General features: G+C 32.5%; 4 protein-coding genes across 4 annotated transcripts; 1 reads left to right on the top strand and 3 right to left on the bottom strand.

Moving 5' to 3' along the window:
* Positions 1-725: 725 nt before the first annotated feature.
* LOC113871725 (ethylene-responsive transcription factor 2-like) lies at positions 726-1,247 on the bottom strand. Its single transcript, XM_027508824.1, has one exon. The coding sequence runs from the start codon at positions 1,245-1,247 to the stop codon at positions 726-728; it is 522 nt and encodes a 173-aa protein (XP_027364625.1).
* Positions 1,248-3,464: 2,217 nt separating this feature from the next.
* Positions 3,465-4,791, top strand: LOC113873325 (UDP-glycosyltransferase 79A6-like). Its single transcript, XM_027511396.1, is given in 2 exon segments — positions 3,465-4,151; positions 4,154-4,791. Coding segments are annotated over 2 exon segments (1,320 nt in total). The 5' UTR covers positions 3,465-3,469.
* A 6,496-nt stretch (positions 4,792-11,287) lies between these two features.
* LOC113872940 (ethylene-responsive transcription factor ERF106-like) lies at positions 11,288-13,438 on the bottom strand. The gene has a single exon (XM_027510843.1). The coding sequence runs from the start codon at positions 13,281-13,283 to the stop codon at positions 12,666-12,668; it is 618 nt and encodes a 205-aa protein (XP_027366644.1). The 5' UTR covers positions 13,284-13,438; the 3' UTR covers positions 11,288-12,665.
* Positions 13,439-15,322: 1,884 nt separating this feature from the next.
* On the bottom strand, positions 15,323-26,166 carry LOC113871245 (ATP-dependent 6-phosphofructokinase 4, chloroplastic-like). Its single transcript, XM_027508207.1, has 14 exons — positions 25,878-26,166; positions 25,001-25,047; positions 24,265-24,304; positions 24,092-24,154; positions 23,884-24,021; positions 23,044-23,202; positions 22,891-22,944; positions 22,722-22,790; positions 20,761-20,890; positions 20,541-20,581; positions 18,260-18,484; positions 17,516-17,564; positions 16,902-17,056; positions 15,323-15,729 (listed from the first exon to the last, which is right to left on the bottom strand). The coding sequence occupies exons 1-14, from the start codon at positions 26,118-26,120 to the stop codon at positions 15,598-15,600; spliced, it is 1,545 nt and encodes a 514-aa protein (XP_027364008.1). The 5' UTR covers positions 26,121-26,166; the 3' UTR covers positions 15,323-15,597.
* Positions 26,167-26,521: the final 355 nt, after the last annotated feature.

The following is a 26,521-nucleotide window of genomic DNA, read 5'->3' as shown; positions in this document are numbered from 1 at the left end:
GAAAATCTTTTGGAAGAATATCGAGAGCCCATTTATTCCACAAACTCTTCCGTTGACTCCGTAAGATGAAATGTTAGTATTCCAGGTCAAGCTTGATTATATAGAATGGTTTCGAGCTACCATTCTTCCATTGGTTCAATTTTCATACTATTCCAGGTCAAGCTTGATTAGATACCATTTCGAAGAAATGAGAGAGGAGAACAAAACTTTAAAAAATATCACAGTTCTCATGTTCAAAAATTAAATCTATTCACAATATTTTCTATGTCGTGTAAACTATTCAAATCCTTTACTTTAAACCAAATTTTAAAGATTTCACTTGTGTAAACAGGTTTAATTTTTTTAATTATAATCAAATGACGAGTATCTATGGCCATTTATTATAAATGAACTTTCAATAATTTCCAACAACTTAAAGTGAACGACTTGCAATCTCCACTATTTTTCGTTGGGTTCATTGTCTTGCCTTTCATTCCATTCTATTAAAATAAATAAAGATATTTGGAAATTTAAGAAATAATTGATAATTTACGATTAAAACGATATTTTCTTAATTTAAACACTATTTTATTGAACATTAGAAACAATAGAGACCAAAATGCAGTGCCCTTGTTTTTATTTATTCATCTTTCAACCAACATTTTCTACAAACCAACTAACCAATAGTTACTTGCCACTTGGCTAAACAACCATGCATTAATGCAACAGCTGGTAGAGGCTCTCCTTCAACTCTGGCTCCGCTTCTTACGCGAGCTGCCACTCACAGCCTTAGCCGTTAGTCTCACCGGAGCCGGTTCATTGGAGCCAACTCGGTGCGGGAAGTTCAGCAAAGCCTTCGAGCCGCGTAGCCTAAACGCGGCTCGATCATAAGCCAAAGCCGCTTCCTCAGCTGTTTTGTAAGTGCCAAGCCACGCCCTGGCGCCGTTACGAGTCGGGTCGCGAATCTCAGCTGCGAACTTTCCCCATGGTCTTTGCCTCACTCCTCTGTAGCATGTTCCCGAGCTCTTCTTTTTCTTCGGGGGCAAAACGACGGCGTTGGAATCGTCGTTCTCGTGAGCGAGGAAACTGCTTTGGCGTGGTGGTCTCGCGGCGGCGTCGTTTGATACCGGTTTTGGTGTTGTGAAATCGGACGGAGACCAACCGTGTGAAACGGCGTCGCGGAGGGAGTTGTAGATGATCATGTCGTCAGCGTCGTTCATCGTAAACGGCACGTCGCTCCATTGTTCGGCTACACTTGTGTCGTTCATTTTGCTTTTTTATTTGAAAAAGAAATAAGGGAATAAATAGGTTTTATAGTGGAGCGAAGCACAACACAGTGAAGTTCACTGAGATCACATCCACTGAATCTCATTTGGAAAAAACAATCCTTGAATTTTTTTTTCTATTTAATTGAATATAATTTTTAATCTTTAATTTTGTTTTAAAAATATGAATTTTATCAATTTTTTTATTGAATATTTCTATGACGAATATTTGTAAAGGACATTTGAGAATTAAATTATAAATTTAATTCAAATATATTGATAATATTATTATTGATTTATAAAGTGTCATATAATAACAATAATATTTGATATTTTAAAAGTAAAAAGACTGGTTGGAAAAAAAATGGAAAATTTGGGCAAAATAAGATGACGTGTGAACAGCTCTGTCATCATCATGTGAATGTTTACGTGGTTGTCTTACATCAACACTATTTTTACTTTTGACTAAATGATTAATAATTTTTTAATATTACAAACGTTAGATATTTTAATTAATTTTTTTAAAGCAAGAATCACATATCAGTTTAGTCTTTATTAAAATTATTTAATATCCTAGTCATTTCAATTTCCCTGACAAAAAGTAAATTATATATAATTTTAATTTCTGATAAAATTATTTTAGTTATTTCAATTTACTTTTAAAAATTTAATAATGTTTGTCTTTTACACATTTCAATAGCATAATTACAAGTATACTATTGCGTGCGCAATAAAAGTGTTACCATTTGTTGACCAAATTTTAAATATATAAAATTTTAATATTACGATCAAGTTAGATAATTACAATTTACTTAGTGAATTTTTTGTTATAATTGTAGTAAAATTTTATTTAAACGAATTTATTAAAAAATATTTTTATTTAAATAAAAAATATTAAATAAATTGTTAAAAATTTTATAATTTTAATTTTTTTATCTCTTTAAATTATGAAAATATTGATAAACTTTTGTGTAAGATTCTACGGTCACACTTTATGATTATTTTTATTATTATCACGTAGAAATGATTTAATTTTTAAAGAATTTTTGTAGAGAATAAAGAATAACAAAAATAACAATGTTTAATATGCAAATTAAAAGACATAATTGATTTAGCTAAAAATTTGGTGAACTAATTAAGTCTTTGATTTTTTAAATAAAAAATACCTACTAATTTTATAACCATGATAACTAGTCCAAAATTGATACTCAATCAATGATTAAAAATCAAATTTCTGAGCATTGACTTTGATCATTGTTGTCATTTTTATTTTTTCTGTAATTAAAAAAATCATTTAATAAAAATAAGTTTGTATTACAAACAAAGGCTTGATCAATCTAATCGCCAATTCAACCATTAACATTATCATCGTGGTTGAATTAATTATAGTTTTTTTTTTCTTTCTCATTAATGCTTTTTCGCAAGATGGCCAGCTCGTGTCTCTTTGGGGAACCAGAAAGGCTGCATTGAATATTTGAAGTTTGAGAAACAAGGAAAAAATAAATAAAGAGAAAAATAATAAGAAAAAATACGTATTATTAGATAAATAAAAAATGAATAATTTATATATATTTTTATAATAATAGTAATAAGTTATATATTTTTTATAATGATAAAAAACCCTATAAGAATATGTTAATAAATATACTTTAATAATTTTATTTTTAATCAGTACTATACTTTTTTTCACGTTACTCCTAAATTTAAAACCGAATTGACTCACGACAAAATAAATAAAAAATGATTAAAGTAGATTCATATACCATTTAAACTCAATTGTATGAATGAGTTTAAAATTAATAGCAAGCGCTTTTTCAGTATATCACAAACTAAATTTTAGAATACTACTTACAGAAAGAGCTACAAAATGTACGCACTTTACAATAAATTTCTGCATGCATTACAAACCATATATTTCAACAGGCAGCGAGAGGAATGACAAGTGCCGAATTTTAGGTGGAACAAAACTTGGGTGCAGAAAGGTACAACATTAATGTGTAATTTACGTGTTACTTTGATTGAAAGTTTGAGTTATTATAGTGCACTTAATTTTAAGTTATTAATATGTTAAAACATATATTTACTTAAATAATGTATAGTAAAACAAGCGAAAAGATTACCTTAAAAATTGTAATGCACTAAAATTTTACACTCTGGATGTTTATAAAAGACAACACCTTTAACCATCGTCTCAGCATCAAGAACAGTCCTAGGAAGTCGATAAGATGTCTAGTGAAGTGTTGCACAAAAATGAGCTTCATGTGGTTATGTTTCCATTCCTGGGATTTGGTCACATTAGTCCATTTGTTCAGTTATCCAACAAATTGTTCTCACAAGGGGTTTACATCACTTTCTTATCAGCTGCATCCAACATTCCCAGAATCATATCAACTCTTAATCTCAATCCAGCCATCAACATTATCCCACTTCAGTTCCCAAATGGTATAAGCAGCACTGCTGAATTGTCACCTCATTTGGCTGCAAATCTCATACATGCACTTGACATTACTCAACCTCAGGTGAAGTCCCTTCTATTAGAACTCAAACCCCATTATATTTTCTTTGACTTTGCGCAAAACTGGCTCCCAAAATTGGCTTCCCAAGTAGGCACCAAATCTGTTCACTTCTCAGTGTTTTCTGCCATTTCTGGTTCTTACATTGTTGTGCCTTCAAGACTCGCTGATATAGAAGGAGGGAACATCACTTTTGAGGATCTTAAGAAACCCCCACATGGGCACCCTCAAAGCTCCAACATTTCCCTCAAGGCCTTTGAGGCCACTGACTTAATGTTCCTCTTAAGAAGGTTTGGTGAAAACCTCACTGGTTATGAGAGAATTTTGCAAAGCCTCAGTGACTGCTCAATTATTGTGTTTAAAACATGCAAGGAAATAGAAGGACCTTACTTAGATTAGAAAAGCAATTTGGTAAACCAGTTCTTTTTTCTGGTCCACTAGTCCCAGATGCATCAATGGATGTGCTAGAGGAAAAGTGGTCCAAATGGTTAGATATTTTCCCTGCCAAATCTGTTATATTATGCTCCTTTGGTAGTGAGACTTTTCTAAATGATGATCAAATCAAGGAACTAGCCATAGGGTTGGAACTCACTGGCTCACCTTTCATTTTGGTTCTGAATTTTCCATCCAATCTCTCTCCACAAGCTGAGTTGGAGAGAGCATTACCAAAAGGGTTCTTGGAAAGAGTGAAGGATAGGGGAGTGGTGCACACTGGGTGGTTGCAACAGCAACGTATCCTGAAACACTCTAGTGTAGGGTGCTATGTGTGTCATGCTGGATTTAGTTCTTTGATTGAAGCTATGGTCAATGATTGTCAGCTTGTGCTGTTGCCTTTCAAGGGTGACCAGTTTTTCAATTCTAAACTCATAGCCAAGGATTTGAAGGCAGTGAAAACTCTAATGGTGGAGGATAACAAAGAGACAGGGATGCTCATAAGAGAAAACCACGTGAAATGGAGGGAGTTTTTGTTGAATAAGGAAATTCAGAACAAATTCATCGCAGATCTTGTTGCTCAGTTGAAGTCCATGGCTTAGTTCAGTGGTAAATGAAGTCTTGTGATGACTTGATTTGTGTGTTCTTTGTGCTTTTGGTTTCTCTTATTAAGTTTTAATTTGTCTCCTTTCTCCAGCTTCTGCTGCAGTTGTAATAAGACCAATTAATGCATTAATTCTCTAAACAGACATGCAAGTAAGTAGTTCATCTTAAAAGAGTCAGTAACTGAGATTATGACATTCCTACTGATTAAATGTTTGGATATCTATTCAATTTGGAGAAATAATTATGCTTTTAAAAAGATGATTTTTTTAAAAATAAACTGATTGTGATAAAAAGAATTGAATGCGTGTTAGTTTGATTGAAATCAATTAAGTGTACTCCTAACTTAGCTTGTAATTTGTGCACATGGTATGTTTGAAATAAACAAATATGGGGTTTGGAGCATTGGTGCAACAATAATATCTATCTTGTAAAATAATTGGACATTTATAATTTTAACACACTCAACAGAAGATAAATCATGGAGGAAGAGTTTTTTTAACTGAATATATTCATCAACTCACACTTACTACAACATACAATACTTGGCCTTTTATACGCAAAAAGTTCCAAATAAAATAACATTTTTATTCTTAATTGCTAAGATATCTTCCTGCAAAGTTGTTGGCCTTGATTAGTACAATGAATAGCCTTTTCTTTTGACCACCGATTAATTTGTGGCAGATAATAGGCGGTGCCCACAATTCAATTTCAACCTCCAATTTTTTTCTTAATGTGCAGCATTGCAGGTCTAAGAAATTTTGATTGTTTCAGTGCGGCGGCTAGTAGGCACCCATAGTTTTACGACTTGATTTAAAATATTTTGACATTGCCTCCCTTAAATCAAGCTAATATCATTCCAAGCATTTTCTTTATTTTGTAAAATAACTCAACCTTCAACGGCTTTGTAAAAATATATGCAATTTGATCTTCAGTAGAATAATACTCAATCACCACTTCTTTCTCAACTACCAATTCTCAAATTTTGTGAAATCGAATGTCTATGTGCTTGGATCGTCTATGAAATGCTGGATTTTTACACAACGCAATTGCTGACTTGTTATCAGAAAATATCACTGTGGGAGTATCTTGCTTCTGATGCATCATTTCAAGCATTCTTCTCAACCACATTGTTTAGGTTGCACAACTAGCTGTTGCCATGTATTCTGCTTCGGCTGTTGAAAGGGCAACAATAGGTTGTTTCTTTGAGGACCACGATACTGCTCTTGTTCCTAGATGAAATGTATATCCTGACGTGCTTTTTCTTGTTTTAACATTTCCTGCCCAATCATTGTCTGTGTATCCAACCAGCTTTACATTAGAATTATTAGCATAAAATATTCCTTCAGTCAGAGTACCTTTAATATATCTAAGGATTCTCTTTGCTCCGTGTAAATGACATGCACGTGGTTCTTCTATGAATCTGCTAAACAATCCTACTCCAAATACTATGTCTTGTCTGGTAGCAGTCAAATATCTGAGGCTTCCAATCAAGCTCTTATAGTATGTTGCATCAATCCTTCTTTCATCACTATCCTTTTTCAGCTTTAACTTTTCTTCAACAGGTGTTGAAATTGACTTTGAATTTTTCATCTTGAATTTCTTCAAAATGTCAACTGCATACTTCTTTTGAGATATGAAAATTCCATCATCCTGCTAAATGACCTTAATGCCAAGAAAATATGACATTAGGCCTAAATCTGTTATCTCAAAACATTTAATCATGGCCTCCCTGAATTCTACAATCATCTTTGGATTATTGCCAATAAAGATTAGATCATCAACATAAAGGCACACAATAAGAATATCACCAAGTTTAACAAATTTGATATATAAAGTATGCTAAAACGGGCATCTTTGAAAACCATTCTGCACAAAGTAAGAATCAATCTTCTTATACCACGCCCTGCGTGCCTGCTTCAAGCCATACAATGCCTTTTTCAATATGTAGACTTTATCTTCTTTTCCTTCAACTTCATATCCTGCAGGCTACTCAACATATACTTCTTCTTCCAAAGTGTCATTCAAAAAAGCAGACTGAACATTCATTTAATGAATTTTCTAATTATTTTGAGCTGATAGAGAGATAAGCATATGAATTGTATCTAATCTCGCTACAGGACAAATACCTCAAAATAATCAATACCTAGCTTTTGTTTGTATCCTTTTGCTAATAACCTCGCTTTGAAGTAGTCAATTTCTCCACTGGGTTTGTACTTAGTTTTGTATACCCACTTTACTCCAATTGGCTTTTTGTCTATTGGTAAGTCTGTCAGCTTCCATGTTTGATTTTTCTCAATAACATGAATTTCTTCATCCATTGCTCTTCTCCAATGTTGATTATTTAAAGCTTCTTCAAATGTTATATGCTCACAATCTGCAAATAAGGCAAAATTGATAATTTCTTCATCAGATGGGTCATTGTCATTACCCATAGCATAATCCTCCAATCTGGCTAGTAGTCTCCTTTGCCTCTATGGTCTGCTTGATGTTTTTGTCTCATCATGTGTTGCGTCTACATCACTATTCTCCTCTTCATAGTTTTCTGGAATTCCTACAGACTCCTTTTGGGCTTTAGAAGACCAATCCCACATTCCTTCTTCATCAAATGTCACATCTCTATTGATAATTACCTTTTTTGTCACTGGATTGTAAAGCTTGTATGCCTTTGAGGTTGTGCTATAACCGATAAGATGCACTTCTTTCCTTTGTCATCAAGCTTCTTTCTGAGTTGATCTGGTACATGGGCATATGCTCTGCACCCAAAAACTCTGAGATGCTAGATTGAGGGTTTCCTTCCACTCCAAGTTTCTTCTGGTGTTTTATCACAAACACTCTTTGTTAAACACATGTTCAAAATATACACAGTAGTAGAACTGCTTCTGCCCAAAATTCTCTAGGCAGTTGTTTTGTCTTCAACGTACATCTTACCATGTCCATGATTGTTTTGTTCTTCCTTTCTGCTACTCCATTTTGGTAGGGAGTGTATCTGGTTGTCAGTTGATGCTGAATTTCGTGTTGATCAAAGAGATTTGCACAGGCGAGATATTCTTGACCTCTATTTATCCTTAATGCTTTAATTTTGCAGCCACTTTGTTTTTCCACAAATACCTTAAATAACTTAAAGGCATCACAAGCTTCTGATTTCTGTTTCAAAAAATACATCCAAGCTTTTCTGCTAAAGTCATCAATAAAAGTAATGAAATACCTGCTACCGCCATGTGTTGATATCTCAACCATACATAAATCTAAATGCACAATCTCTAGTAGCTTTCTTGCTCTCCAGGATTTTCCTGTTGGAAATGATTCTCTATGCTTCTTTCCAATTTCACAAGTCTCACATACACTTTCAGAAATGTTTATAACAGGCAAACCATATACATATTCTTTTCTAGATAAGTAATTTAATCTAGAAAAATGATAATGTCCAACGTGCACGTGCCTTAACCAATCATCATTTTGTCTAATGGAACTTAAGCAAGGAATTTTGTCATGTTGAACCTTTAAAGGGAATAGGCGATTGAGAGTCATTTTTACCTTGCCAATTAATTTTCCATTTTTGTCAATCAATGTACAGTAGCCATCACGAATCTACATGTTGTAGCCTTTCTCTGATAATTGTCCCATGCTCAACAAATTGTGATAAAAACCAGGGGCATAGAAAACATCAAAGATGAAATTTTGAGAACCATCCTTCAATCTAATAGCAATTCTGCCTCTTTCCAAAATAGGAATATTTATATTATTTCTAAATTTCACGGTAGATTTTACCGTTTCATCTAGTGAGGAAAATAACTCCTTTTTTCTACACATGTGGTTGCTGCAACCAGTATCTAAGTACTTGATATTTTTATCGCCTGCAAAATTATTTGCTGCTAGAAGTAAAGTTTAGGGATTATCAGCACTCTCACTAGTATATTGATATTAGTTTTCTGCCATATTTGCCTGTTGTTTGTATCTACAATCTGCAGCTTTGTGCCCAAACTTTTCACAGTGGTTGCATTTGAAGTTTGTCCTTTCTTGGTAGTTAAAGCCTTCTCTTCCTCTTCCACGGTTGGTAGATCTGAAATTGTGTTCACCTCTCCCTTGATTAGATGTCCTGGAATTGTTGTCTCTTCATTGTTGATTACAAGGACTTCTTCCTCTGAAGTTACCACGACCTCTACTTCTAAAATTTATAGTTCCACCTTCACGGATTCTGCTACGTTGGTAAAATTCACCTGACTCTTCAAGGCTTCTTCATTTACTTTTTCAGTTTTCTCCAAAATTTTGCTCACATGGCTTTCAATGCTACCTTGCGACTCTACAACCGTCATGATGTCTATGTTGTGGGACTCAATTATTGTAGTCACCACATGATCGAACTTTATTGGCATGGGGTATAATTTTTTTTCCACCACCTTGCTCTTAGGGATGTCTTCTTCATATATCCTCATCTTATTGACAATATCTATTACTCGTGAAAAATATTGTTCCACAGTTTCTGAACTAGACATCTTATATCTTTCATATTTTTGACGTATGGATTGCAGTTTGAATTTTTGAGCTTTCTCTACTCCTTTGTATGACAGCTTCAAAATGTCTCATGCTTCTTTGGTTGTTTTAGCATTTGCTATTTTGCCAAAAATTGAGTAATCTATGTCTTGGTGAATTTGTGATAGTGTCAGCTGGTCCTTCCTTTGAGCAGCATCATTAGCTCCTTGTTGCAAGTGTGGTTCAATAAAGCTCCAAATATTGTGAGCTTTCAAATGGGTAGACATCAACAATGCCCAATAATTATAATCTAGTTTTCCATCTAATTTGAGACTTGACCAAACAATATTGTAGTTTGTGCCCATCTTTCTCTCTCAAATAGATTCTAAAATTTTTGATAAAGTGAGAACTCTCTTGTTCCTCACACACTCAATATTTAATTTTTTTTTAAACTGACCCTCTCACAAACTCACAAAACCAATGTTGGATCTAACCAACTTTGATACCAATTGTAAAACAATTGGACATTTATAATTTTAACACACTCAACAAAAGATAAATCACGGAGGGATAGTTCTTTTAACTGAATATATTGATCAAATCACACACTTGCTACAACATACAATACTTGGCCTTTTATACGCAAAAAGTTCCAAATAAAATAACATTTTTATTCTTAATTGCTAAGATATCTTCCTGCAAAGCTGTTGGCCTTGATTGGTACAATGGATAACTTTTTCTTTTGACCACCTATTAATTTGTGGCAGATAATAGGCAGTGCCCACAATTCAACTTCAACCTCCAATTTTTTTCTTAATATGCAGCACTGCAAGTGTAAGAAATTTTGATTGTTTTAGTGCGACTAGTAGGCACCCACAATTTTACAGATTGATTTAAAATATTCTGACAAATATGCACCTTAAAAAAAATATTAGTGGGCATATACTATATATAGATGTCTTTATATTCCATTTAGTTGTAAGATCTGCTGAAGTGCATGTGAAACAAGGACAACGATAATCGACCAAAAGAAAAAAGGTACAATGATAAAGTGTAAAATGTTCAAATCCAGATTCAAATCCAGTCTTAGTTAAAGCGAGAACTGAACGTTTATTTTCATTTTCGTTTAAGAAAAAATACAAAAAATAACAATTTTTTTTATCCAAAATTTGCGTAAGCCAATTTTTTTAGCTTAAGCTAATTTTACAGATTTGCTTAAGCGAATTATTTTGGTTTAAACGAATTTTGTACATCTTAGGAGATGGAAACCAAGTGTGTGAGGAAGAGAGGAATGAGGATATATGGATATAAGGAGAGAGGTAGTAGGGAAGAGAGAGGAGGGTGGAGAGTTGAGCATGAAGCAAAAAAGAAGTAGTTCGAAGAGCAACATAGAAGTTAGATATGAGAGAAGGAAGAATGTTAAATATAAAAATTAAAGAGGGTTAAATATGGAGACTGAGGAGAGAATGTTAAGCATAAAGAGAAGGAGAAAAGAAGATTGAGAAAAAAGATCCAAAATTCGCTTAAGCCAAAATAATTCGTCTAAGTTAAAAAAATTTGTTTAACCTAATTTTGCATAAAAAAATTTTCGTTTTCTACAATTTTTACTTAACTGGGACTTGATCCGAATCCAAAATATTCTTTCTTTTTTTTGCTTTTAGAGTAAAAAATTATTAGAAATGCTACACTCTTTAACGCATTTTTTTAGTAATTAAAATTTATTAAAAATTATATAAGTCACTCTTTTTTATTTATAATTTAATATTTTTCATATTTTAATTATTTTTAATATAAAAATAATGATTGTGGTGCTGTATTGGATCTCAGCCATGGTTTGATTTGGTTAAGAAATTGAAACAAATATACAAGTTAGTGAAGAGGTGCGAATGGGTATAAATGGAGAAGGGTTTGGTGGCAGCCGCCGGGGGTTGTGTGACACGTGTTGATCTCGTTTTCATGCATTACCATGCTTCCCTCTAATGGCACGTTTTTTTTTTTTCCACCTTTTTTTTTCATGAATGGGTATAAATATATAAGTCACTCTTTTTTATTTTTGATTTAATATTTTTTCATATTTTAATTATTTTTAAATAAATTTTAGTTAATAAAGAATGTATTAAAAAAATTGTGTTGCTCCTTATCCTAAAAAGTTATTGTTTGATAAAGAAAGGTTAGTAAATAAAATGAAAAAAAAAAAAGATAACATTTTCTTCTGTTAACAAAATTATCAACAATTATAATTATAATTAAATTTAAAATAAAAATATTAAATTTAAATTATGAAATAATCAACGGGATAACAACAACAATAACAATAATAAAAAAAGTGTGTAGCGTAGATTAATTATATAGTACTTAATCGTGGAAGATTCTTGAGACATGTGATATTCATGATTCTTTGGCTTTACGTGTATTGGACCTTTAAGTGAGGTTCAAAACCAATATCTAACCCAATTGTGTATTGGACCTTTGACGGTCCAAGAGAGTAGCTTTGGGGTTTGACTCTTTTTAAGGTAACCCAGAACAATAGCAGTATGAATTAACAACGTGCAATTGAACAACTAAAATAAAATTAATAGATATTTATTTTCACATGAAAAATGTATATATTATGTTAAATTTGATGTATATAAATAATTTTGAATCAATTTAATGACCATTGTAGGAGTAGTCTCGTTGGCATTGACCTATATCATGTATGTAACATTGGAGGGCAGTGTGATCTTTTTGGTTACAGATTACATCGTCAATTTTGAAGTATCTTTACATTATAGAATACAAATTTTATTATTCTTGCCTCTCACAAACGGCAATGGCATTCAACTATGCGAGCCTATTTGATTTACAATAATCACTTTTCCATATGGGGATGCATAGTTTCAATTGTATTTAACGGTTCAAAATTATTTTTTTCAAATATCTGAAACAAATAGAGCATGCAGTCCATCCCATATTCATTTGCATTGGCTACTGACTTCTCTTTCAAATAGAAAAACTGCCAAAAGAATACAGTTTAAGCATTACTACGTTTCTTTGTGAACTGTTTAATTCTTGGTTTAAATTAATTTCACCCAATATGCTTTCTTAAACTCTAACTCAAGGATTTAGCAATTATTATATTTTCATACCCATTTTTCTCAAACATCTATTTTTTACCCTCTTTTCTAATTTTTCTATTTCTTTCGTCTTTTTTCTATCACATCATATATCACATTTTTTCTTTTTTTCTTTTCTTTTCTTCCTACCTCTCTCTCTTTTTTCCCTCCACCCATTTAACACCCACATATTGCGTCCAAGGATTTAATATAGCAAACCTTATCAAGCTCAACTGTAGTATAAACCTTGCTTTTACTTATTTAACAGATAAAAAGGGAAAAAGTGGTTCTCTCACAGTTAATGTTCATGACATGACATAACTAGAACTTGAGCCATCTTTTGTGTGATCTCTTCTTCTTTTCCTACCACAACTACTGGGCTCAGGATGAGACTCTCCAGCCTCCAGAGGGAAATTCAATATGGCTTTCTGACCCCTCATTCTGAAAGCAGCACAGTCATAGGCCTTAGCAGCATCAATCTCACTCTCAAATGTGCCAAGCCACACCCTTGTCCCTTTCTTTCTTGGGTCACGTATCTCTGCAGCAAACTTGCCCCACGGCCTTCTTCTCACTCCTCTATAACGCCTTCCCTCATAACATGTTGCTTCCTTTTCCCCTGACACTGTTGTCTCAGCCAAATCGGACTTCTGGGGTTCCTCTGAGGGACTCATTGCAATGGAGTTTTGGACATCATGGGAATTGCGACCGTCAACCTCAACTTCTGCATCTGCTTCAAAACCAAAGCACTCAAGAAGATTGCAGAAGGTGCTTTGGCCTGAAAAGTTTGAGTCCAAATCAAGTTCTGAGGATGGGTCTTCTTCAAGCTTCACAGAAATGAGGCTGGTAAGAAAAGGGTCTGAAGTATCCCCCAAGAGATGTTGGCTCAAAAGTTTCAAACTTGAAGTTTCTTCAGCTGTTGTCATCTTTAAGAATTGTTGGAAGGAGTAGGAGGTGGTCGAATTTGAGATGCAGAAAAAGGGGTAGCAAGTTGAGATATATATGGGCAAAGCCCGTGTAAATTGTAGAAAGGACCCTACTTTCTGAAATGGGAATGGGATACAGCAGAAATGATGATCTGGTTACGTTTCTAGTTGGTGGGAAAGGAGCCTTACACGGTTGTCACTCTGAAAATAGCACATGATCTTATCCAAATGACATGATATTTTGTTTGCGGTGGCCCACATTGAAGTAACATACTCATTAAATAGACTCTCAACTTGGTTCTTGGCAGTTAGCAGTAGCAGCTATCAGTACAATTGACACAAATGAACGTAGTCAACTAAATCAAGTAAACAAACAAGGACAATAAACTTGGCAACTTGTGATACAAAGAGTCAACAAGTTGCTTTTGGCTTGCATGTTGTTGAATAGTATACATTGCATTGCAGGCTAGAAAAGGTTGTTGTTTTGATGGTATGGTTTGGGCCCTCATCTTCCACTTGTATCAAAACATTTAAGGATATCAATTTTGATGTTTTAAACAAATCACATCGAATCAGCCTTTTAGATGTATAAATCATACACTTGCGCAGTGGTTTAGCCGAAACCAGCAAAGGAGAATAGAGAAGCGAAGTCGTTGGACACTTCCCTGCCCTCCACAAGTTGACAAAACTTGTTTTTTTATTTCCTGTTTGGTACAGATATAGTCAGTTTCGTGCAAGTGTCTCTCCAAATTGTATAACAATTTATAGATATAAGCCAACACAGGGTTGCCTCAATTACCATTATTTAGTTTTTTTAATTGTGGATATGATCCATTCTTATTAATTTCATTTTTATTTTTATTAAAACAATCAATTTTATTAACATCAGTGCTTAGAACTAGTTTAAAGCTTTTAAAAGTGATAGACTTTTATTAATAAATATATTTATAATATTAAATATATAGTTAAACATTTATTTTTAATAAAACCTCATCACTTTTAAATGGTTAAAAATCATTCCAATAGGTATTAATAATATTTAAAAACAAAAACAAAAAGTGTACACAAGTAATTGTGGACCTTCACTTTTTATACACAAGGCTGACATAAGACATTGACATTGAAGTTCAAGATCTTGTAAAATAGTCAGTAGCTAGAAGCGTTAACGTGTTATTCTCGTTGATACTAACTAAAGATTTTATTTTATTTTTTCAAAATATACTACTTTCCCTGCACAAAAAGTCATACTAAATCCATTCACCATTGAATTTATCATTATCATTATCATTATATGTATTTTTGCAGTTTCATGTCTATCTCTTTGATTAACAAAATCATCTACATAAATCGCTGAGATCCACAAGGATAATTACCGAATATTTTTTATTTTATTTTTACAAATGTTAAAATGTGGTGACATGATTTGACTTTTGTAAAGTGAATATGAAAAGTAAATAATAATATTGATGGAACTATCGTTGATTTAAAATCAATTAAACTCTTTTGAGTTACTTTAATTTAAATTAACGGTAGATGCATTTCCACCTTTTTCTGTTTTATTTTTACACACTTAATTACTTGAAATGAGCTAGATCTTCCACATGTTAGCATCACAAGCATTTTTAAACAATTCTTAACTATCTTTTCAATTTACAAAAATGATTCAATATACCCATGTAATTGAACTTATGCCTGTGTATAAAGGACAATCGCCTGACATCTGCAAACAAAGAGGCTATCTTCAAATTTTAATATAATGACTCATTCTTCATGCTGTATAGCTAAAAAATCTCATTTTCAACGTGTCAAACTTCCCTGTTAAACAAATACAGAAAATGAATAGGCAGTATTAGCCACTATATCTTAATGCATCATCCAAAAACTAATCTAAATTCCTGCTGAAAACCATTTAGGCAGATTGAAGTCTCGGCTCGTTCAGAGTCTCTTAAGATGTGCTGCAAAAATAAGAGCCTCAATGTTACACCATAAAATAGAAATTACCGAAAGCATAATGTGTTATTCTATAATTAGAACATTGCAAAAATAAAATAGAACTGCATGCCATTAATACACACACAAACACACACACACAATCGATTCGGTGCAGGTGTAGCGGGACTTATATTATACCCGTATAAAAATCTATTGAGGTCTGGTTTTCAGGACATCAACTGCCCAATCAAATAAATACAAAAAATGAACAGGTAGTATTAGCCACTACAAGCAAAATGTTAATGCATCCTCTGATTAATCAACTCGCAGCAATCAATCAATACCCATTAAACCTAGATTGAGATGTAAAATTGATATCATTTTATATCTTCATTATCTCTGTGTCAACCGTTTCTCGATCAGAGGCAACGAAACTTGGTTGATTTGTCGATGCAAGAAGTCTAGCCCACATCCTATCCGTCAGTTTGACCGTATTTTGTCTCTCTGTCACACGCTGCAACAAGATGTTCGATGATCAGCTGGTATAATACATAATGCTGGGGAAAATCAAACAAAATCGTACTACGTGAAAAACGTAAGGTATAACATAATCTCCAGTAACCTAAATTGTCAATAATTATATCACATGAACTTTTAGAGTAGAAGAAAGTGTCAAAATTTCAGTCCTACAGAGTCATACACAAGTCACAGAAACCACTAGCTGTACAAAATAATTATCAATGTTTCCACTGAAGTTTACCAGTTACAATGAAAAAAGAATGCAGCATGTTATAAAAGTTCATAGCCAACTTAATCTTGCAAGGCTCCTCATACAGTGTTTGTAATGGAGCTAAAAAGAGCCTTTCAGTTTTCTTGATAAGGTTGTAGTATCAGATTTTTCATAAAAAAATCTTCATAATTTTGTGCCCGTCTGCCTTGCAATCTTCTCTTCAGTATTTTAATTAGGTCATCTTTATAATTTTTCTAAATAGTTGGTCCTAGTAAGATAAGTTCAGAAATTTTTACCCAATAAAAAAGGTCTCTTCAAAAGACTCATTTATGGTATTTTCCTTAATAATGCATAAAAAAAATACAACAATCAAGTTTTATTCTATTACTCTGTTGGGTGAGGTCGGCCAGACATCACTATTGAATTTAGTCAAAAATCAAAGTCTTTAAAATACTATTTATTACTCTCCTGGAGGATGTTACGAAGCTTCTTCAATAATAATAATAATAACTATTCAAGGTCAAGGTTTATTCTAATTTCTAACAGGGGTACAACCACAAGGCTCGTATATTTGGAATAGTTGGTTTTTTGGGATGATGGGTACGAATGTAGAGTCTGGACTGGACTGGATGCAGTATAATTCATTCAACGGCACAATTCAATAGCTATTTCATGTTATATTATTTTATTCCACAACCCTTGATGTTATAGCCTAGAAAGGTTTTCAATTGAATTGTAGTCTGTAACAAAACATTACTTACAAAAGAAAACATCAAGATAAGAAAACTTATACTTTTGAAGATATTCTAATTACTAACAAAATGCCAAATGAGTTCAGCGAATATTTAGAAGAAAAAAAAAATACTAGGATTGTCTGAACAACATTCAGTAGCATAGTGAAGTCATGAAAGTAATTGACTCGAATTGAATACGAGGTAATGAAATGAAGCACTCACAGCAATTGGGATATAAGCATGTTTACTGTTTACGGGCCCAACTGTGAAGCCAGTATATCCAGCCATAGCACCATGAACAGCACTATGAGCAAGAAGAGTGCAGTAAACATTGTCCGAGGCATTACTTGGAATAGCTCGAATCATGTATGTTGGATCTATGAAAGTAAAAAACAAGATGAATTAAGGCATGAGGTAAATTTATTTATTATGCAAAAGGGGAAAAAAATGAAACTACATAACAACAATCAAATCTTATTCTATTAGGTGAAGTCCATTACATAAATCACATGATGTCATTAAGCTCAATTTTTTTTTTCCAGAACTTAATATATTATTATTTTAATTAATTAGTTTTAGACTCAAACAAAAATTGGGTGCTGACACTTTTCTTTGTCTGATCTTTCAGAAGCAGCTAAGATATCCTATGTAATGTTCCCTTCCCATCTGATTCAATAACGTTAAATTCACAAATATTCAGATCTGCAACTGGGTAACACATTTCATGAGATATCTTCCATTCAGCTATTGCTAGTGGTAGGCAACAGTCATTAAGGTGACCTTGCATAATTAAAATAAATAAAGCAAAAAGATTGGTGGAAAAGTCATGGATATACCTATATATTTCATATTTATTGTCATCTTATGTAACTTTGTGAAATGATCCTGTAACAAAAAAGATGTCTGATTAAGAGAGAGAAACTTAAAGACAACAAAATGAATGTCCACAACCACTTGAGAAGTGAAACATTGCTCATCCAACAAGTTGCTACCAAATAATTGTCTTCAGTAAAGGTTAAGTCCAATCAGTACTCCTTTCATACACATTCATCATTCATCTATTAAAGAATATAGTTATTAACTGTCATCTTTAATTAAATAATATGAGAAAGAATAAAAATAATCAGAAAACTGAACTAGACTAAGAAGTTGGGTTGGGACTTGGGATAGCTGTTTGTCCCCAAAAACAAATTTCCCATCTCACAGCAATCTCAAAGTGTCACGATTAAAAAGAAGGGGAAAAACATTAGAATGAATTTAACAAAAAATTACTATAATTTATATTTAATATTATAGAATCAATCTATTAGAAGGCATGCTGATCCCATCTGCATAAATATAATTCTAAAAGAGGTCCAATACTTGTCCTTGGGATTAGATATTCTTGCTACAGTTGTGAATCTTAAAGGTTCTAAAATCTCCAAAATATCACCAATTTTATTAAGTCTAGAGTCCAACAAATTTGCAGGTGTCAATGAAATACAAGTTAAAATACACAATAAAAAATATTTCTCTAAATATTACATATCTATACCAGCAAAGTGTATACAAGGAAGAGAAAGAAAGAAAACGTGACATACCTTGATCTTATCAGTTAACCACGGACCAACATCAAGAAGTAGCTTGTTCCCTGATGCATCCTTTTCATCTGCTGCGTGCACTTCTGCAGCAACATATTCCTGGCCTGCTCCTTCTGCTACCACAATAACTAAATGTCCATTTTCTTTTAATCTCTGTTCAATAAACTCAAAAAGCCCACCTCCTCCTTCCAAATAAAAGGGAGACTCTGGAATCAAGCAGCAATCCTGTTACAATTTTGCTATTAGTAGGCATTCATTTTCCTCTCTTAATGTTTATTTTATATAAAAAGATAATTATTTATATAGCCATAAGAGTTTCACGGTGAACTCCTTTCGATATTTAAAGTATCTTTTACATCATAAAAGTGGTTGGAGGAATCCTCTACAAAAATATGAATTTTAAAATATTTATTGAAATAAGAAAAACACGACACATCAACACAGTTAGGCTCTCCAATTCCACTGTATATCTGACAACAAAACCTTGAAAAGAAAAATGTTCGTGCACTCAGTAAATAATCCAGAAGAAATTACCGTGAAGATAAAACCATCTCCTTGTTCTTTTAGTTTACATTTGATATCAGGGCTAACTGTAATATCTCAGCTATATTAAATTACAACTATTTAGAATTTTGTTACGTTTAGTTTGTGTTTAACTGGGAATGACCATACTTGGAGCAGTATATTTTTGTTCCTAGATGCATTTTAGCAATTTTATATCAGTAACTAAATTTGGATGTTTACATTAAGATATTATACTACCACCATAATTTTTAGTATAAGAAAACATTTTCAAAACTATTTTATAGGACAACCTGCAATATAACTGGACTGGAAGGTCCAATTGAGGCCAATGTAGATTGTTTTGAGGCATATAAAGATTTGTTGAGCATACACACACTTCTTTTCTCCACTTTAGAAACAAAACAAAGAAGTTTATAAAATTGCCTTAGAATCTATGATTAGAACTTGACTTCATATGTATCTTTGATTCTTCCTTTTCTATTAATGCTCATGGAAAAACTGGCTTCTAGCTTGGTCAAAATGTAAATCAGTTAGAGCCTCCCCACCCAATCTCATTAATGGAGGAGAAAAATGTGAGATATTTGATGAAATTTGAGTCCAAATTACAGAGCAGAAGCTCTATTATAAACATTAAATATAATAATTACAAGAATCTAAAAATATCATCTGTAGTTGCAACTTAAATGATTACAGTACCGATATTACTTGTATATTTTCCAACACTACTATAATAGCCTGTTTACATTATATACATATTTTCCAACATTAACTATAGTTCCAATTCTACTATTTTCAGTTAGTTCCACCCCTGTGCCACACCAATGTTTTTAGGTATCTAGTTAGTAGTTGAGTCCTTTTGAGAGTTAATATGTTATGTACACAAATAATGTTTGGAAGGTATTTATCTCCACTTAAATCGCATTACAATGTACAACTAGCCTAGTTTTGCAAACATAGAGATACATGAATTTAATTCCTTTAAAATGAAGAGATGTGTAAAGTGAGAAAAATGTATCATTAATTACAATTAAAGTACACCATAGATGTAGCTTACTTTAAATCTACGGTGGATACACTTGGAGGTCATTTCGTTTCAGAAAATATTTTTTGTTTTCATTTTCTATTTTCACTGTTAATTTCAAAAATTCCATCTTGTTTTCATTTTGTTTCCTATTTTATTTTCAAAGATTTGTACAGGAATTAGTGAAAACAACTTTTTCAAAGAAAGACCAAAACATAGTAGAAGTCCTGCTACTTTATTTGGGAAAAAATTTAACAAGAACCAGTATCCACTGTAAATGTTAGAACTGTAGAATAGATAGCTGACATCTTCAAGATGGCACTTAAGGGGAGTAGGGTCGACTACCTTAGTACCTTTGGAAATTGGAACTAGTTGGGTATGATTTAACATATATGATCCAACTTAGGGGAGAATTGAGAGTAAACTGTATTATCCATGTGATTAATATGCAGAGAGTATTTGTGTCCTCTGTATTAGATTGTACAACATTGCACTACTAGCCTCATTTACTGAATATAAATACAAAGACCTGCACTAATAAGGCAAAGTTTTCCCAAATATCTCTTTGTTTTACAAGTCCTAAAGTTCATGATCCATTAAACTAGTTTATGGCATGCCAAAATAAATAAATAAATAAAAGAAAGTAATGAAATATAAATTTTTCACAGCTAAAAGAATTATTTCACCAGACATGATAATTACTGATAAATTCTTGAGATTGGGCAAATGCCTTACCACATCTCGACTTGCCAACGTTGCATACATTGCAATGAAACCTGCAGATGGAAGCTTGTTAAGTATATCTCTGAAAAGAGAAATGGCATGCTCTAAAAGAGCTAATATTATTATTTCGTTCATCATATAAAAGCTCCCATTTTTGTCACTTCAATGAATAAAATAATTTAGGAAAATAGAATTGCAATACAAAATGGAGCATTTGTTTAGTACTGCTTACCACTGTATCTGCCCATCAGCTTGACAATTCCAACTCCATTTTCAACACTTTCAACCTCCACATGTGCAGCATTAATGGCTCTCTGGGCTTCTTCCACAGCAGTATCAAATCCAAAAGATTTGTCTATCACCTGGAGCCAACCAAAATATCATATAAAATGCCTCCTCTGTCCAAGTATACATTTATACTAACAAATATAAATAAATATTATAAATGATTAAAATGGATAAAATATTAATAATAAATAAAATCCAGTGTTGAAGTATTATCAAATTTGTATGTAAACAACTAGTTACAATTACTAAATTGCATATGATATACACGAAGCCAAACGTCAAGTAAAAGAATTATATATCATAAATGAAAACAAGAAACACCCTTCCAAAGACACAAACACACACAAAATATTAACAAGTTTCAGTCTTTACAGGTTAGCAGAACAAAGCAAGTAAAAGAATCAAAAGAAAACCTAAAGATTTTGCTGACTTCTTATCATTTGTATCTCTCCTTTCTTTCATAACAAATTATTTGTTTCAAAATTAAAAGTAAAAAATTAATTGTCCAAGTCACTTTACAATATAATTGACAAACAAAATTTAGCAGAATTCTGAAATACAAGCAGCATAAATATGAACTGTAACAAGATTCCTCAGTATGTTTTTTTTCTTAAGTGAGCAATCAAAAAGCCACTCGATTTAACACTGATAGAATTGGGTACCTTATGATAACTACACTCAGTAAGATCTTTACCTGACAAAAAGAAAGAGTATCAAAATCAATATCTGAAATCTCTCCCCAACAACCAAACAGGAAAATAATACACCGTGACTGGTAGTAAGCCAACCTAGTCAACCCAGCAAACTGACATCAAATTGGTTGAGACAACCAGTTGTAGATACCCACCACTCCTTTTCATGAATACTTTCTTGCTTGTTGTTCACATTCAAAAGTAAGAGAAGTAGGGACTCTAGCAAATACACCACCTTTAAATCTAGTAACCAGGAATAAAGTGTCTCAAAATAGAGAATGTAAGAGGGATACCCCTTGAGTCCTGATATGAATGGGTTCTAACTTCTAACTAAAAAGTTCAATTGACATTACCAGTTGAAGGATATTTTTAGTTATGATTGTGTAGTTATCAATTTATAATTAATTCTTTTGCCCATCCATTGTTAGTAATTAATTTATACTCCTTCCAATCCATTTTATAAGAAACAAATAATCAATTCATCAAGATCAATAAAAAGTAGTTATATGTCATAAATTTATAGTGTATTACAGAAATATCAATAATAATAAATCATAAAATTGGTAAGTTATACATTAAATAAATGAATGTATACACTTATATGGATATTGAGTGAATACATAATTAAGACAAATATCTCAATAAATAAGGGTAAAATTAATGTATCTGAAAATAAGTTTTTGTTTTCTATAATTAAGACAAAAAAAGTAGTGGTAGTTATTTCTTATAAAAAGGACTAGAGGAAATACTATATAATGTAAAATATTTTTTCCTTGGCACGATTACTCCATTGCAAACAGGTCTGTGATTTGACCCCCATGCTTTTGTTTTACTATATTAATTTATGAGAATTTTATTTTCAAGTGTACTTTTTCTTTCAATAGTCATGATTTTATTGGAAATATATATGTTTATTTTATTTGAAATTACATTTGCTACCCCAATTCTGCTGCAGTATATATTTGTTAACCACCACTTGGTTGTACTTGTATGACTCTGACTCTGAATTTCTGTTTTTCCAAGAGAAGATTTAAGGGATAGTATGCAGTTCAGACTTCAAAGCCATCCTATGCACCAGTATTTACCCACATTTTTGGGTTGTGACATGTTTACATTATTCCATTAAAAAAGTTACAAGAATATGTCACTAATATTTCAAAATTTCTACACAAGCAAAAGTTCAGTTCAGAATAGATTATGGCTAAGGACTTACAGCAATATCATTATCAATTGTCTTTGGAATTCCAGCAACAGCCACTTGAAGACCACGCCTTTTAACTTCCTTCATAAAACGATAATCATATTACATTGTTCCATATACAAAAACTACATGATTGACTAGTTGAAGAATAATTTATTTCATGCAACAAGTAATCAAGTACCTCATGAATGCATGCAGCTCCTTTTTGGGTACCATCACCGCCAATAATGTATACCTAACATACATAGATCATATCTCCCATTGTTTCAGATATTGTGTCCATAATCTATTAAAAGCTAAAGAAAATAACTAATAAAATTTATCAAGTATCCACCTGATTTATTCCCCGATCCTCAATGTTATCTACTATCTTATGGGTATCATGTCCACCGCGAGACGTGCGAAGAAAGGTGCCGCCTCGCTTATGGATATCATTAACCACTTTAGGTGTCAATCTCATGGTATTTTTTGAATAAAACCCTTTATATCCTTCCTGAATCAGTTTCAGGAATAAAATGGCGACTAATAAGAGCGCATGAAATGATCATAAAAGGGAATGACAAATGCCAAACAATACCCTAAAGAAAATCAGTTAAGGAAACAAAAACAGAAAGTATTTATTACATAGAAAATCAAAAAGTAACTTAATACTGGCTTTTTTACATAATTAGAAGCATTCAAATTCAGTAAGGCAAATTTCATGCCTTCGGGTACTGATTAACAAGACCTAATCACCTAAAAGAAACTACAAAACTGTGCTATCAGATAGGTAATAGCATTAAAAAAACTCAACAGTAAGACATTTAAATTACAATTATGTTTTGTGGCTTCTCTCTTTTATTATTATAATTTGTTATGGTTTTTGTTGTTTCACACAATCCTTCCCTCTTTTTTCTGGTTGTTTTCTCTTCTTCTTCTTTTTTATAGAGGAATCCTCTTTTCTCTTTGTAATGTTTTTATCTTCATCTTAATAAATTTCTTATGTTATTAAAAAATATATATATTAACCAGAAATAATGCATTAACTGTTCAACAAACAACAAAATAGTCAAATTATTATTTTAAAATTTTATCAAAAACTATAATTAATTAAATAAATAGTCATTAAGTCTTCAATGTATGGAGTATTTTATTTTAACAGATAGTCAGAATATTATAATTTCACAAATCTCACCTCAATCCCAAGTATATCTTGAACACCATACATGTTGTTTAAGCCGCATACAATTTCTCTAATCACTGTATTAATTCCTGGGCATAATCCTCCACAAGTCACTACGCAAGCACGCACTTCTTCTGGCTTGAAATAAACCTGATAATAGAAGGCATTATCAGTTTCTAAGATTAAAAATCAATGGACAGACATTTCCATTCTTTTTTACCTTTTCACGAGGACCAGCACGGCGAAAGTGGACCCCTCTAGGACTATCCTTTTGAATAACAATCTGGACATGTAACATGATAAGAAAAATATAGAAATGATAAAGAGAGGGACATCATTCAATCATTAAGAAAATAAATCACAAACAAGGGTAGAAAGGAACAAGTCACTTACATTTTGTGCAACCGCATCTTCTGGGCTCACAAAAGTTCTCCTTAAAGTACAAAACAATATAAAAAATTTTCATACTACAATAATTACAAGAAACAAAAAGTTTGGAACTCTGAAGCACGAACACCTCTATGCAAATGAGTGTCTGGATGTTGGACACGGCTCCGACACCGACACCAACACCGGTGCAACACGGCTTGGACACATGTCGGACACCATTCTGCAAGTGTCCGAATTTAAAAACATTCTTTTGCGGCTTTGCCAAGGCACTAGAAATTACATTTTAAAAAAAATTGGTTAAAACTTAAAAGGTTAAAAAATTTCATCTACATGAAAGTTCCCTTCATTCATCTACATATTTATGTTTCTACATCGTAGTGTTGCGTTTCCTCTGCACATTTCCTTTGCTCGCCATTCGCCATTATCCAAGCTTGTCGTTCTTTAGTCAACTCTCATCTCTGTTCTTTGTCATATGAAACTTAATGGCTCTTAGTATTTTTTTTGTTAGGTTTTCATATGAAAATTATAAATTCTATGAAGATAAACGAACAAATCTTAATTTTCAATTTAAATTTTTGTCATGTTAATCATATATATATAGCTGTGTCCTGATGTCCGCATCGTGTCGTGTCCGGCATCCATGTCAGTGCTTCGTAGGTTTGGAACTAGAACCAGTAAATATAATCTTTTGCAAGATCACAAACATTTTTTAAAACAAATTGCAAAGAAGTGGAATTACTTGACAATTGAATAAGCTTGGCTCTTTTGCAACGGGTTTGGATATGACTGCAAAAGAGGAAAAAATGCAGTAATGTATCAGAAATCAATTTACCGATGTGGATAGAAGAGAGGAGAGGAAAAAACCATCACTATCTTTTTTGAAAAAGAAAAATATTTAGCAAAGGAAGAGAAGTACATATTAGGACAGCAAAAATCCCCTTGAATCCACTAATAGAACAGAACAAAGAAAGCCAAACGTACAACATTAAAGAACCCTCCAATCCCTTTACAAATTGTCAGAAATTCAGGTTGTCAAGAACTCTAGTTGATTTCTCATTAATGTGTTCATTCTCCATTTGGTCTCTCACAGATTAACTTATGCAATGCAATCTCAAAAATTATAAAATAGTTCGTTCCTTAAACAAAAAAATTAAATATGAATTGAAAAAAGCTGAACCAATGTGACTGGACAAACCCATTGCTACTCAAATATACTGAAAAGCTGACATCAAAGCCGCCATACATTCTCACAATTTAAATTGACTCGTATTTGACCTTGTTGAAAAACACTCGTATTAACAAAAGTCCTTGGCATTGATCAAAAGAGTGTCTAAAAAATTTGGAATTAAAACAAATAGTTGAAAAGTTATTTGCAACCAGAAGAACCAGAAAAGTCCATGACAACCTAAGTTAGTGAAGGAGAAAGGGAACAATAGTTGTAGCTCTGAAGGATCGTAGTGTGCTTCTGCCACAGTAATACTAATACCTCAGATTAATGATTAGAAACTGTATTGTCCACAGAAATGCAATCAAGAACGCTCGTGAAACAGTGTAAAAACGAGAACGTAAAATAGCGATAGTTTTTGGTGAAAAGCAACGGAGCAACAGACAAGTACCGGTAAATCGGGAAGAAAGTTGGTGAGGTGCGGAACGTCTTCAAGGACAAAATCGTCATTCTCAAATTGATTCGAAGCGTGAACTGCTGCAATAGCGTGGCTTTTTTGGCGGGAAACCGAGGGAAGATTCCGCAGAGAGATTCCAACATTTCGGGGGAACAGTAACAGTTGCGGAGCGTTTGGATAGAGAGAAAACGGAGAAGGGGTGTTAGACAGAGAAGAGAAAGAAAGAGATAGATCCATTGTACTCTGAACGGAAACCGGTGTGGTCTAGTCAATTGTCAACAACGAATTCTTCCATCGCGATGTTTCTTTTAAAATCCATAAATTAATTAAATTTAAAAAATTGTGAAACATCTTTTTATTTTAATTTAATAATACTCGTGAAAGTGAAAAATTTACTAGTCAGAATGAATGTTAAAAGTTTATTACATATTTTCATGAGATACTCGAGTTACAAAAATATTTTTAAAAGGCATTATTTAGTATTTTTGTTGAGCTTTAACAAATTTAATAACAAAAATTATATTAAACTAAACATAATTTCTACGGTGATTAAAAGATTAATAAGACAGATTTTTTACACATAAAATAATTATCATTATTAATATTATATTAAATATGTATAATAAAAAATAAGAGTT

This window comes from Abrus precatorius, unplaced genomic scaffold (assembly GCF_003935025.1).
Source record: "Abrus precatorius isolate BTA unplaced genomic scaffold, Abrus_2018 Scaffold7, whole genome shotgun sequence".
Lineage (NCBI taxonomy): Eukaryota > Viridiplantae > Streptophyta > Magnoliopsida > Fabales > Fabaceae > Abrus > Abrus precatorius.
This window is presented reverse-complemented; position numbering and strand designations above follow the sequence as displayed.

Coding starts and splice junctions, on each gene's coding strand:
- LOC113871725 (XM_027508824.1), bottom strand. CDS start 1,247: ATGAACGACACAAGTGTAGCCGAACAATGGAGCGACGTGCCGTTTACG.
- LOC113872940 (XM_027510843.1), bottom strand. CDS start 13,283: ATGACAACAGCTGAAGAAACTTCAAGTTTGAAACTTTTGAGCCAACAT.
- LOC113871245 (XM_027508207.1), bottom strand. CDS start 26,120: ATGGATCTATCTCTTTCTTTCTCTTCTCTGTCTAACACCCCTTCTCCG. Junction 23,203..23,883: donor AAGATATACTTGGGATTGAG/GTGAGATTTGTG, acceptor AAACTGATTCAG/GAAGGATATAAAGGGTTTTA. Junction 17,057..17,515: donor AATAAATATGAAATATATAG/GTATATCCATGA, acceptor TTACTTTCATAG/ATCCAACATACATGATTCGA.